Genomic DNA, 12981 nt, shown 5'->3' with positions numbered 1-12981 from the left:
AGTGCCCTGTCTTTGTTAATATGACTAGATAGGAGCCCTCCTATGTTCTCTTGTGTCTTCAGATGGTGTGGGAAAGTGGCTGTGTGGTCATCGTCATGCTAACGCCCCTGTCTGAAAATGGAGTGAAACAGTGTCAACAGTACTGGCCAGACGAGGGCTCCAATGTCTACCATGTTTATGAGGTAAAGCAATTATCTTTGTTTAGGATGTGTACTTTATTTGTTTAATATATTATTCATCTTTATATTCATTAATTTGGTAACACTACTGTCCTTCCACATATCTGCTTGTAGTTGACTTGGTCCAGGGGTATCACTCAGAAAGAGTTAATGTAGAGTAATTGATATACTATAAGTGGTGATGCTGGCCAGAGGTTCTAAGCCCGTTCTAGTGATTTTATTTCTATGATTCTCACTCCCATCTCTTGTATCTGCAGGTGAACCTGGTTTCAGAACACATCTGGTGTGAGGACTTCCTGGTCAGGAGTTTCTACCTGAAGAACTTGCAGACCAACGAGACACGCACTGTCACGCAGTTCCACTTCCTTTCCTGGGTGGACCACAGCATCCCTGACTCAGCCAGGACACTGCTGGACTTCCGTAGGTAAGCCACCGTCTCCGTCTGATCGTCATTCTATGTCCTCTTTGACCTAGGACTGCAAAAATTCTGGTAACTTTCCCAAAATTCCCAGGTTTTCCAGAAATCCAAGTTGGAGGATTCCGGAATTCCTGCATATTCCTGGAAAACCTAGGAAGTTTGGTAAAGTTACCAGAATTTTGTAACCTTAAAGGGATACTTCTGGATTTTGGCAATGAGGCCATTTATCTACTCCCCAGAGTCAGATGAACTCATGGATATAATTTTTATGTCTCTGCGTCCAGTATGAAGGAAGTAGTTTCGCAAGCCAATGCTAGCTAGTGTTAGCGCAATGACTGGAAGTCTATGGTATCTGCTACCATGCTAACAGATACGATAGACTTCAAGTCATTGCGCTGGCGCTAGTTAGCAAATGCGCTAGTTAGAAACTTTCTTCAAACTGCACACAGAGACAAAACTTTTTTTTTATCTTTGAGTTCATCTGATTCTTGGGAAGAAAAGGGCCTCATTGCCAAAAATCCAGAAGTATCCCTTTAAGTATCCAGCTTGCGATAACTCTCCTTTTTTTGCTGCCATCTTTTCACCTGTCTACCTGTTCTTTCTGCTGCTCTGTTCCCTTTAACTCCTGTAGAGAATGGGTTTGTAGCCTCGATCACACCAACAGTGTCATTGCTCAAAATGGTACGCAGCATCATCTGGATAGGTGGGCAACAAAAGTTCAACATTCGCCTTCTGCTGCAGTCAAGCCATCTACGCATACGGTTTGATGCATACGTTCGATAAATCCAACGTATGCACCTCACACAAAATATACTGCAACTGCCTCTGCAATGCAATGCTGCAAGGCAAACACAGTGTTTCATTGAAGTTGAGTGTACTTCTGGTGTAACAAAATACAATGACACTGTCGGTGTGATCGAGCAACACTTAATTGATCGTAGGGCTATTTCTCCCCTGCTCATGCAAGGCAGCAAATGAACCGTCCGCATGGCATGGCTTGAAAAAAAACTTAATTCAAACAGCCAATTAAATGGGACATGTCAAGCTAAAAAACCTGGGTGAATCGAAGGGAAAGCCAATGACTGCCTAACCTCTCGTCCCTGTTCTTCATCTGATGTGCACTGACAGAAGAGACCCCCAGGGAAACAGCCTGAAAGGAATGGGAAATCCCACTCCAAATGAGAATATATCATGATTTAGACCAGTATGTTGCAAGCCCTCTAATTGTAGAAGTTCTGCAGGTTAGAGAGAGCTCACCATGCAAAAGGGTAATTGCAGTCACACTAGAGGTTATTTAATATCCAGCTCTCTCACTACAGAACACTACAGCCTCATGTAGCTGACGTGAGTCGGACTCACCCTCTCATGATGAGGTTTTTCTGCATACTACTTCAAAATCAGTGTCACCCTCAGCCACCGAGGGAAATTCCACTAGGTCTAATGGTTAAGATGTTGGTTTCCTGGCTGGGAGTCTGAGGCTCAGATCCCACATGTGACACTCAATACGCCAGTCATGTAGTGGTTTTGGCCAACTATGAAATTAGCGGTTGCCAGTGTCATTTTTGTGATGTTGCAGCTAGTAATATGAGTCCAGTTGCATAGTCACAAAAGTGATCATTGGAAACTGTGTCTCTTCAGCCAAGCCAGTGCACACAATCTCTCTTTCCACTTCTCCCCTCAATTTCCTTCCCCTTTAGGTTTGCACGATACCTCCCACCCACTCAGATCACTCTCAAACTACTCAAAATGCCGGGTTCATTTGATGAATTACCTGTAAAAATGCATTTCCTTTTCACCCTACTTTGTTTAAAAAAATATATTTCGCAAACAAATCTTTCCTCGTCTCATTTAAAAAGTGTGTATTTCTCATTCATTTAGATGTTCCTTTTAAAATCTGGAATTATTTGGAACATGGTTTGTTTATAAATGTTAGCTCACGAAGATGACATGTGAAATGACATAGATACAGTGCTAGTGTGTCACTAATGACTGTATATTGAATGATACGAGGGCAAATAATATTCCTGTGTAGGGTTAGAGAAAAATGTTCAGATGTATCCGTTTTCTTTTGGAACTTCTTGTCTAAATCACCTCTGATATAGACCAATGTAGTCGATGGTTTCCATGGCAATGTCTTGGTGTAGACGAGCTTGTTGGCCCCCACTGTGTGCCTGTGGTGTGTAGCGTTCATAATTGGGCAAGGTTAATGCGTCGCAGATCACGATATCTCGCCACCGGATCCATCATGGCAGTAAATACATGTCACAATATGGTGTTTTAAATGGTGCTTCATTCATTCTCGTTGTTCAACATGGACTTGACATTTTTTGGGGAGGATGACAACGGGACTCCAAAGGTTTAAGCATTACGGACATTTTATTTCATTCGGGTTTTTTTTGGTATATAAAGTACAGAATGCATAAGCAAAATGATCTGAGAAAAACAGCTGCCTCTAAACGTATGAACTGAATTTGTCCAGATCAGTGAAATACAGTAAGCAGCCTACACAGTATGTGACACATTTTTTTACGAGTCATCCACATATTTAAATTGATGCTACATAATATGCTATATGACTTTTATCAAATGTTATAGTGTACTCTAGCAGTTGAGCAGATGTTTTGCCCACATTGATACATTTTAAAGTGCTTCATGTTTTTACCCCTATTGGTGTGAAGTGTGATATTAAAGCAGATGCTTCTTTTATTACAGAAAGGTTAACAAGTGCTACCGGGGTCGGTCTTGTCCAATAATTGTCCACTGCAGGCAAGTATACTACAATAATTATAACCTTGTAACGATGCACAGGCTGTGTAGGTGTCAGTAACAATACATGACAGACTGAGAAGGAAGACACAGTTCAAGGTGTCAGCATGCTTCAGTTCGATTGGTGGCTATCCGAAGTCGGCTAAGCGAACCTAACGAGGCTGCTCGCATACTCCCTTAAAGACCTTTGTTTGGAAAAAAATGTACAGTTTGTCCATTTTGAGACGGCGTAGTCATCCTCAAAATAATCAAAGATGATTCATGTTGATGTTTGGTGCTGTCTTTTTTTATTGAAACAATGTGCATGAAAACGAGTCGTCTCTTGTTCAATGACAACAAAGACTTTATTGAAGAATCGCTACTGTTGACCAATGACCGACTAAGAGGCGCAGGCTTTAGCTCTGAACTTCGGCTTGCCTCCAGAATTTTTTTTTTGTGTCGAAACAGCCGAAAAAAACCTCACCAAAGTCCAAAACGAACAAAAACTTTACGAAATGTCGTCATAATATATGCACGAACTCTACCGAACTGTTTAGGCTGGGAAGCATGCGGACGGCCTTTAGTCACACTTACAGTACCTAAATTATGGATATATTTTGTCCTGATCATAATCACTGACCATACAAATGTGTCCATATGGAAATCATATTGTAATTATTATTTTTTCTTTAGTTAAGTGAAGTTCCACTCGTTATTTAATATGGCAGGTATTTGCCTCCATATTTTTAATAGTGAGTAGTGTTCAGTCATGCATGGAGAGGATCTGTCTGTTCGTCCGTCCGTCCGTTTGTCTGTCTGGCCATAGAGGTCTCTAGTCTCTAGATGAGAAGCAGTGGATTAATGAAACAGTGGCGCCCCTCACGCCTCACGCTGCTCGCTCTCTCTCCTGTTTTATTGGCTTTGCCTTTATTGGAGAGATGGTGCACGCCTTGTTTGCAATTAACATGCAGACAGATTGAATGCCCGGCGGGCTCAAAGAGAGGCTTTTCATGCAGCTATCGCTGGTGGAATGGAAAAGCAGGATCTCCAAAGCTGCTCTGCTAATGGCCTCTGGCCTCTTCACCTCCCCTCTGCTCCTGAGGTGCCTGCCTGCTGCAGGCTCACGCTGCTGCTTTTAAAAGCTTTTGTCCCTTATAACATCAGTTCCAAATCAGTCCTCTAAAGTATTTGGACCACACGTGCGTGTGTACACCCACACACGTTCTTTTAAAAACGTTTAAAAAATCTCATTCTAATTTTGCACAAATATTTGTGTGTTGATAACAGCTTTGTTCTCAAGGGTTATTCAAGCTTTTATTAATGTCCTATTATCTTTCATTTAACATCTTATAAAAAATACCTGCTATTACTTGTGTGTGCTTACACAATAATATATTTTACTTTTTAAATGCTCGGTTAACGCTCTTCTTATCATTTGTATTTTCCTCAGACTTTACAGCTATAATGCAAGAAAATCTAAATGATCTAGGCCTATTTGTTTTCACGTAAGAAGCAGACACTAACTGTGGTATTGAGCAAAGCTGCCTTGTGTTCTTTTTCTGGCTCACTAATGAGTGTCTTCTCCTCTCTGGTTGCTTTGCAGTGACGGGGCTGGCCGAAGCGGAACGTACATCCTGATTGACATGGTCCTCAATAGGATGGCTAAAGGTAGGAGTCGATGGGCCTCTCCGTCTCGCACTCTTTTCTGCTTGTGTGATGACGTTACCATGGCAACGGCAGAAAGCCTCCATTTTCAGCCAAAGGTCTTGGGATGCATTGGAGGGTAACTGAGTAGGCCTCTGCTGTTACTCTGGGAGGGCTCTTCAGAAGGAAGGAGAGAGAGAGTGATGTAGAGAGGGAGAGTGGGAGGGAGGGGGTGAAGGAGAGAGAAACAGAGAGCGAGAGAGAGGATGAGAAATAGCATTGATACTAATAACATTCACATATGTATTTTTTTTGTAATTTCATTTTAAAAAGGTACATTTTTTCAACTGACATCATCAATGTCAAATTCATTTCCCTGTGAAGGGCAAGTTAATTTATTTCAATTATAATGTATATATTCCATCTTAATTTGATTTTTCACAAGATGCAAATATTGGTATACTAATCAACATGAACTCACACAACCACCTTTGAATATGTTTTCAGAACGTTAAGCGCATACAAGGCTCAGTATTGCATAATCGGAAATAACTCAGGAAACGTATACAATAGAATCAAAATCAAATCAAATTTATTTATATCAACTTCGTACATCAACTGATATCTCAAAGTGCTGTACAGAAATCCAGCCTAAAACCCCAAACAGCAAGCAATGCAGGTGTAGAAGCACGGTGGCTAGGAAAAACTCCCTAGAAAGGCCAAAACCTAGGAAGAAACCTAGAGAGGAACCAGGCTCTGAGGGGTGGTCAGTCCTCTTCTGGCTGTGCCGTGTGGAGATTATAACAGAACATGGTCAAGATGTTCAAATGTTCATAAATGACCAGCATGGTCCAATAATAATAAGGCAGAACAGTTGAAACTGAAGCAGCAGCACGGCCAGGTGGACTGGGGACAGCAAGGAGTCATCATGTCAGGTAGTCCTGAGGCATGGTCCTAGGGCTCAGGTCCTCCGAGAGAGAGAAAGAAAGAGAGAAAAAGAGAATTAGAGAGAGCACACTTAAATTCACACAGGACACCGAATAGAACAGGAGAAGTACTCCAGATATAACAAACTGACCCTAGCCCCCCAACACATAAACGACTGCAGCATAAATACTGGAGGCTGAGACATAGAAGCCTTCCCATCCCTATCAGGACAGGTCATCTAGACATCTGGCTCTGGCCCTGTCCTCCCCTTCCCCCTGCTCCTTGTCTTTGGCGCCCTGCTCGGTAACTTTGGTCTTAATGGGACATCAAAGGGCAGAGTCAGGGTAATATGGTTCTGCTTGATGGAGGTCTTTCTCAGGCTGTCACACACATCCCTGGTCTGTGGCCTGGGCTAGAGGTTTGTGCTAGGGGTTTGGACTGGGACTGGGGACTAGGTTTTGGCCTGGGGATGGGACTCGGGATGCAGTGTGTTCCATTAGTGGCGACCGTCGACTAAACAGTCAGTTACCTTCTACACTTCATATTAACTAGGCTACTTTTCATTTCAAAGTTCAAACTCACTAGTCCGATCTCCTATATCCCTTTGCCATTCAATAAATCATGCAACGTTGTTATATGTCCATGTTATCGCGTCGGGACAAGTAAACTAAAGGATTTCCTAGGATGTAGGGGCTTGCCAGACAGTGACGCTAATTGAGTGACTCTCATCTCGTCAGTTAGTGTTGCCTACCGAATCGCACCGGTGAGAGAGCTATTCATTTGGCTCCCTAATTTGCATAGGCTACTGGTAGACCTAGGCTTTCTGGTGATTATCTGCAGATCAATTATGAAAACATTAGTTGAAGAAGGGGAATCATCACTGAAGGAACAATACATAGTGGAGAGCCTCATTTTGGTCCAAATATGATAATAAGTGCCCTCACGGAATCCAGGCATTAAAATGGAATTCAACAATATTCAAAAATGTATTGACCTTAGTAGGGAGTAGGGAATCAATTAATTAGAAAATTAATTAATTAGCCCAAGTTTATCATAAGACATGAACAGAATGCATCAGTGATTCATGTTTCCTGCAACTTTCTGAAGAGGCAATGATAATGCCTCGTGTGTGTGTGTGTGCGTGTGCGTGTGTGTGGTGTGTGTGTTTATCACTTTGTGTAGCCGTTAACGATTATGCTAATGAAACAGTATTCTGGTAGATTGATAGGCTTTCCCAAAAACTTTATCAGTGAAATGTACCTGGCATAATGATATCATGATTATTTTCATCATTACTGTGGGTATTTGTTTTGCCAACTCTACCATCACATGTGCACAAGAAAACACTGCCAAACAACAGCCTCTTGCATTTTCCAGAGCTCAAAAGTGGTCTGCTGATGTGGTTTAAGCATTGCTGTGGACTTAGAACATCCAGTTTTGTGGTTTTTTTATGTACAAATGTGATTTTGAGACCAAAAACCTGAATTAAAAAAACAGGAAAAAATGGAAACCTGGAAAAACTAAACGGAGAAAACAGAATTTGGGAAAGAACAAAACGTATTCGGGCAAAACATAAAACAGATTTTTATAGGTCCCTACCTAATGATAATTGTAAAAAAAAATATATATATTTTTTTTTTTTGGCTATGTCAAATCAGAAAGTTATAATACTTGACACTGATATATAGCCCTTTTATTTTTTCAATGTAACCTTTAATACATTTTCCAAAATAATGTTGGTTATTTACTTCATTTTTCTGTTTAATAAAGTACATAATTTGTGACAATTCATATCTTGTAGTAAAACTGTAAATAACACTTTAAAGAAGACAGGTTTAAAAATGGTTTTAATGTTCTCTTACTTAGAAAATGGTCCTGATCATATAAGCCTAGACCTACTGTAGACGATATCCAAAACAAGGCATCAAGGCATTAGAATGTACCAGAGGCCATCAAAATAGAGCTACACTTCTGGAGAGAAATAAATACCCCACCGGACCCTCCCAGCCTGGGGGTGCCTGGTTGGCTACTTTTCTATTTGGCTGGCTACTCTATGTACGTGTGGAAAACACTGGCTGGGGCCAGACCCACAGGTTTTTGTTATGTTGAGCAATGAGCAACCCAGAGTATGAGTGGCCTTTCCATCTTTGTCTGGTGTGAGGCTCGTCTGCTCTTGAGGAGTGTGAGGCCTTGTGTTTCCAAACAGAATGAAAAGCCCAGAGGCCCAGACATAAAATCCCACATTCTCCTTCTTCTTCCTCCCCCTCTTCTTCGTCTTCTTCTTTACTCCAGAGTGTGAATTGTACACAAGAATGAGAATTTCACTCCAAAGCCTTTTTTCTTGTTTGAGGAGATTCTCCCCTCCTAAACTTGAGAATCCAACACTTCTGAAACATGAAAGTATTGGAGCACTTTGAGCTGGGAGTCCAGCTGCCTTAACCGGTCCCTTTCCTCCCTCCCCTCTCTCCCCTTTTTCAAAAAGTCTCTAAGGGCTTGAGGATTTCTCTCCCTCTCTCTATTTATTTTAGGGGGATTAAATCTCAAATGAGCCCCTCCATCTCGCCATTTATTAGAAACTCCAACAACAGTCTGGTTGTTGAAGTCATTCGAGCTAAAGGTGAAAGGAGATTTTCAAACCAGTGTTCACTGCTAGATGCTACCACTATGTTTGTTACTCAGACATAACATCCTGTAGCTCACATAACTTGCTGAGTTTTAAAATGACACAACATAATTAAATGCACATGGAAGGTGAACTACATCACATCCAGATTATTATTTTTTTTTTCAAAATCATACGAAGTACAGTAAATTGGCTTGATTTTTCACACATCATTCTGAAATCTGATTCTCTAAGATATATCAGAATTTAAGCTTCTGAAAACTTGAATCACAGTTGGGCATAGTGTAGTGCTGCTACTACAATGCATGGTTCCAATTTAAGCGGTGCTCAGTTTCTTTGATTGCATCATTCATTGTACAAGGTTCCCTGCTCCAGAAATATCTCCATGCATACATTATTCTAGTGAAAACAGTCAGTGGCTCCTGGCCAAGTCTTTCGAGCGATGAATGTAATAATTTTCAATCACTGTGCCGTTCCAAAGGGAGCCGGTAGAAAGGAGATTGACAGATGTGAGCTGGATTAATCTGCTGCTTTGAACTCAGTCCAATTTGCGGTCTGTTGCAGGTGCTAAAGAGATTGATATTGCCGCTACCCTGGAGCACTTGAGAGACCAAAGAGCCGGCATGGTCCAGACAAAGGTAAGGTCCCTAGCTCTGAGCGGGAGAACGAGGGGGGAGTAGGGGGGTGGTTCATGTCATTCACACAGAGGTGCATCTAGTTCATGGGTAAGCGCATAATGACATGAGCCTTACGGGAAATGAAATGATCAAGCGATTTCATAGGTTGCTCGAAATGATCAAGCGATTTCATAGGTTGCTCGAAATGATCAAGCGATTTCATAGGTTGCTTGAAATGATCAAAACCATTTCTTTACTGGAGGAGCTATTTTGAATTATACTCAGTCAGTTCATATTCCAAATCACAAACGAGGAGGTTTATGTCCACAAACACTGAGGGCTGGTTTCCCTGACATATATAAATGCCTAGTTCTGGATTAAAAAGCATGCTCAATGGAGAATCTCCATTGAAAGAGCTATTTAGTCCAGGGCTAGGCTTAATTTCTGTCTGGGAAACCAGCCCTGAGCCCTCAGAGTTTAAGATCTCCAAGCGGATGTAAGTGGTTGGCCTTTTGCAACTTACTAAACTCATGTAATTCTTGTTTGCCTCTGGAATTTAGAGAAGCCTCTTAACTCCAATTCCCCTGTTCTTAACTCAAATAATTTAACTCATTTTAGCGAGGGAGGTTTGAAACGTCTCGTTACAATCAAGTGGGTTCTCTGGAGAATTTCTGTATTTAAACAGACAATAGTCTCTCATTTATGAACACTGAATTATTATGATGGGCAGCGAAAGCTTTTGTGTCTTTTAAGACAGACGCATTGAGCTCCGGAATATCAATTAAGGCAAACTCAGTGCAAAATTAGGACATATGACATTTGTGAAAGTTGTTTACTAAAAGACTGGAGACTTCCTGAATGTTTTATTTATGTAAATTATATTGATTTAATCCAGCTTTCCCTGAATCCCATTTACCAGTGACTCAGGTCTCTGATTGGAGCTAGTTAGGGAAGTTTTCATTTTGGCAAAAATAAATGTTTAAAGTCTTTTACTAAAACATCTAAGGGCAAATTAAATTACATCAGAGAACTAGCAATATTATTGATGTGGTGCCTCACTGTTTCATGAACAGCATAAATTGGAGATTGTAGGATTTAGGACAGCTTTTAGCTGTACAATATATACAACATTAGCTGTTCTGGTCTTACATGTAGATAGAAGTGTCAGATATTACAGCGTTACACTTTTGTCATACCAATAGACAATACTTACTCTATGCTCAAGCAAGCATCCTGTAACTTTGTGGTGAAGACAGAGGTTTGACTCCCTCCGGTGGTGGAAATGTAAAACCCTCTTCCTAGGCCACCATAATGCACCTTAAAGCTGAGATCTGCAATAGGCGAAGCAGCGTCAATCTATTTTTTTTTAATTAACTACAGCTACTAAAGGTCCTGTATAAAGACATATAAAAATAGGAACAACCTGAGCAACAAAAAACTGTCGACATTACTTGTTGTAAAGAACTCCTCAGTATAGATTTTATTTTACCCGAGGCGAAAATGTGGCATTTCTGGTGTTGACAATTCTGAAGCCGGATTCTTGTGAACGCCTACCTCTCTTCGGTAAGTTTATTTTAGCGCCTGCAGGCTGAATGAGAGTTGAGGTGTGGAATGTGAAACAGTAGGTCTTCAGGGTGAAAATCGACCGGCCCTGTTGTGCTCTTCAGGGAGCAGAGTGAGTCACACACAAACACACACACACACACACAAACACACACTTGAGAGAAGAGTTGACTTAGGCCTAGATTCAATCAGTTCAAGCGCTAACCCGCGCTAGCCAACACCTGTGTGTCTGAGGTGTAACTGCCCTGAAGCTGTCAAATCGGTGAGCAGCTGCTCTTGTGGTCATTGTCTAGAAGCCACACCCATTCCAAACACGTAAGTTCTGAACGGGAAAGTGTAGGCTATATAGAAATAATGATACAAAAATGAAATAATCAGCATTTATATCAGCCTAATCGAGGTGTAGATTACATCACACATGCCATTGTTCAAACTTGCAACATGGCTACATGTGATTTTGACATGTGACTTGGTGCGTCCAATGGCAACGTCCAGTGATAGGTATAACGCCGGGAGCCGCTTGTGCATTTGACGCAGTTCCGCTGCCAGAACATCAGCTATGCGGGTGTCGGCTAGCATGGATGTGATTGAATCTAGGCCTTTAGAAGCTTTTTTTAAAGACATCCCTGGTTGGGTCTACAGTGGCACTGACTTCCCTCACACACTCAGAGAGGGAGCTCGGAGAAGGGCACAACTGCTCCCTCCATTGTCTCTGTAGCCACAACACAACAAGGGGGCATTAGACAAAAGTGTCACTACGACATGACTCACTGACAGTCGTAAACCTTTACACACCGGACAAGAGGTAAACCAGCCACTGAACAACTCTCTCTCTCTCTCTCTCTCTCCACAGGAGCAGTTTGAGCTTGCACTGACAGCCGTAGCGGAGGAGGTGAATGCCATCCTTAAAGCACTTCCACAGTGAAACTCGACGCCGCCCCACACCGTGCCACGTCTCGCTGTCTAAACACATGTTTTTTCTGCCCACTCAAGTCTGTCATCTCGCTTCTGTCCCAAATGGCACCCTATTCCCTACGCAGTGCGCTACTTTTGAACAGGGCCCATAAGGGTCTGGTCAAAAGTGGTACACTATGTAGGGAATAGGGTGGTGCCATTTGGGACATACATACCTATCTTCTCTTGTTTCTCTCTCCTCTGATTCTCGCTCTTGGTATACTTATGAATGTTGTGCCAGATACTTGACCGACCTGGTCTTCTTAAGTGTGATGTATTCTTTTTGCAGTTGTGTTCCAGTGCCACTTACAGATAGCTAGACAAAGTCATGTGTGTTCTCTCTCTCTCTCTCTCTCTCTTTTGTGATCTGAATAATCTATTATACTAAGAATCAGATAATTGGTTATTGATGTGTGAAGAATATGATATTGTATTCAAGGCCTGAACATCTGTGTCCTGTATATAGAGAAGCTGCTTCAAAGAACAATGTCGATGTGATCTTTACTATTAAAGTTCTGAACCACATTCTATGGCCCTGTTCAAATACATTCGAAATGTATCCTTCCTTCCTTGAGAATCTGTAAGTGATATACACTACCGGTCAAACGTTTTAGAACACCTACTCATTCAAGGGGTTTTTCTTTATTTTTACTATTTTCTACATTGTAGAATTGTAGAATAACACATATGGAATCATGCAGTAACCAAAAAAGTGTTAAACAAATCTAAATATATTTTATATTTGAGATTCTTCAAAGTAGCCAGCCTTTGCCTTGATGACAGCTTTGCACACTTGTCATTCTCTCAACCTGCTTCACCAGGAATACTTTTCTAACAGTCTTGAAGGAGTTCCCACACATGCTGAACACTTGTTGGCTGCTTTTCCTTCACTCTGCCATCCGACTTTTCCCAAATCATCTCAATTTGGTTGAAGTCGGGTGATTGTGGAGGCGAGGTCAACTGATGCAGCACTCCGTAACTCTCCTTCTTGGTCAAAAAGTCCTTACACAGCCTGGAGGTATGTTCGGTCATTATCCTTTTGAGAAACAAATTATAGTCCCATAAGCCCAAACCAGATGGGATGGCGTATTGCTGCAGAATGCTGTAGTAGCCATGCCGGTTAAGAGTGCCTTGAATTCTAAATAAATCACAGACAGTGTCACCAGCAAAGCACCCCCACACGATAACACCTCCTCATCCATGCTTTACGGTGGGAACTACACATGTGGAGATAATCCGTTCACCACACCGCGTCTCACAAAGACACGGCGGTTGGAACCAAAAATCTATAATTTGGACTCCAGACAAAAG

At 41.6% G+C, this 12981-nt stretch overlaps 1 protein-coding gene across 1 annotated transcript; it reads left to right on the top strand.

Moving 5' to 3' along the window:
- Positions 1 to 62: 62 nt before the first annotated feature.
- On the top strand, positions 63 to 12730 carry LOC139400239 (receptor-type tyrosine-protein phosphatase N2-like; the record flags this gene model as incomplete). The annotated part of the gene is made up of 6 exons (XM_071145221.1): positions 63 to 182; positions 437 to 603; positions 3310 to 3363; positions 4946 to 5010; positions 9101 to 9174; positions 11570 to 12730. Coding segments are annotated over 6 exons (552 nt in total), but the record flags the coding sequence as incomplete, so codon positions are not given.
- Between the last annotated feature and the right edge of the window lie 251 nt (positions 12731 to 12981).

This window comes from Oncorhynchus clarkii, unplaced genomic scaffold (genome assembly GCF_045791955.1).
Source record: "Oncorhynchus clarkii lewisi isolate Uvic-CL-2024 unplaced genomic scaffold, UVic_Ocla_1.0 unplaced_contig_4335_pilon_pilon, whole genome shotgun sequence".
NCBI lineage: Eukaryota > Metazoa > Chordata > Actinopteri > Salmoniformes > Salmonidae > Oncorhynchus > Oncorhynchus clarkii.
Note: the sequence above shows the minus strand (reverse complement) of the source record. Positions and strands in the feature narration are given on the sequence as shown.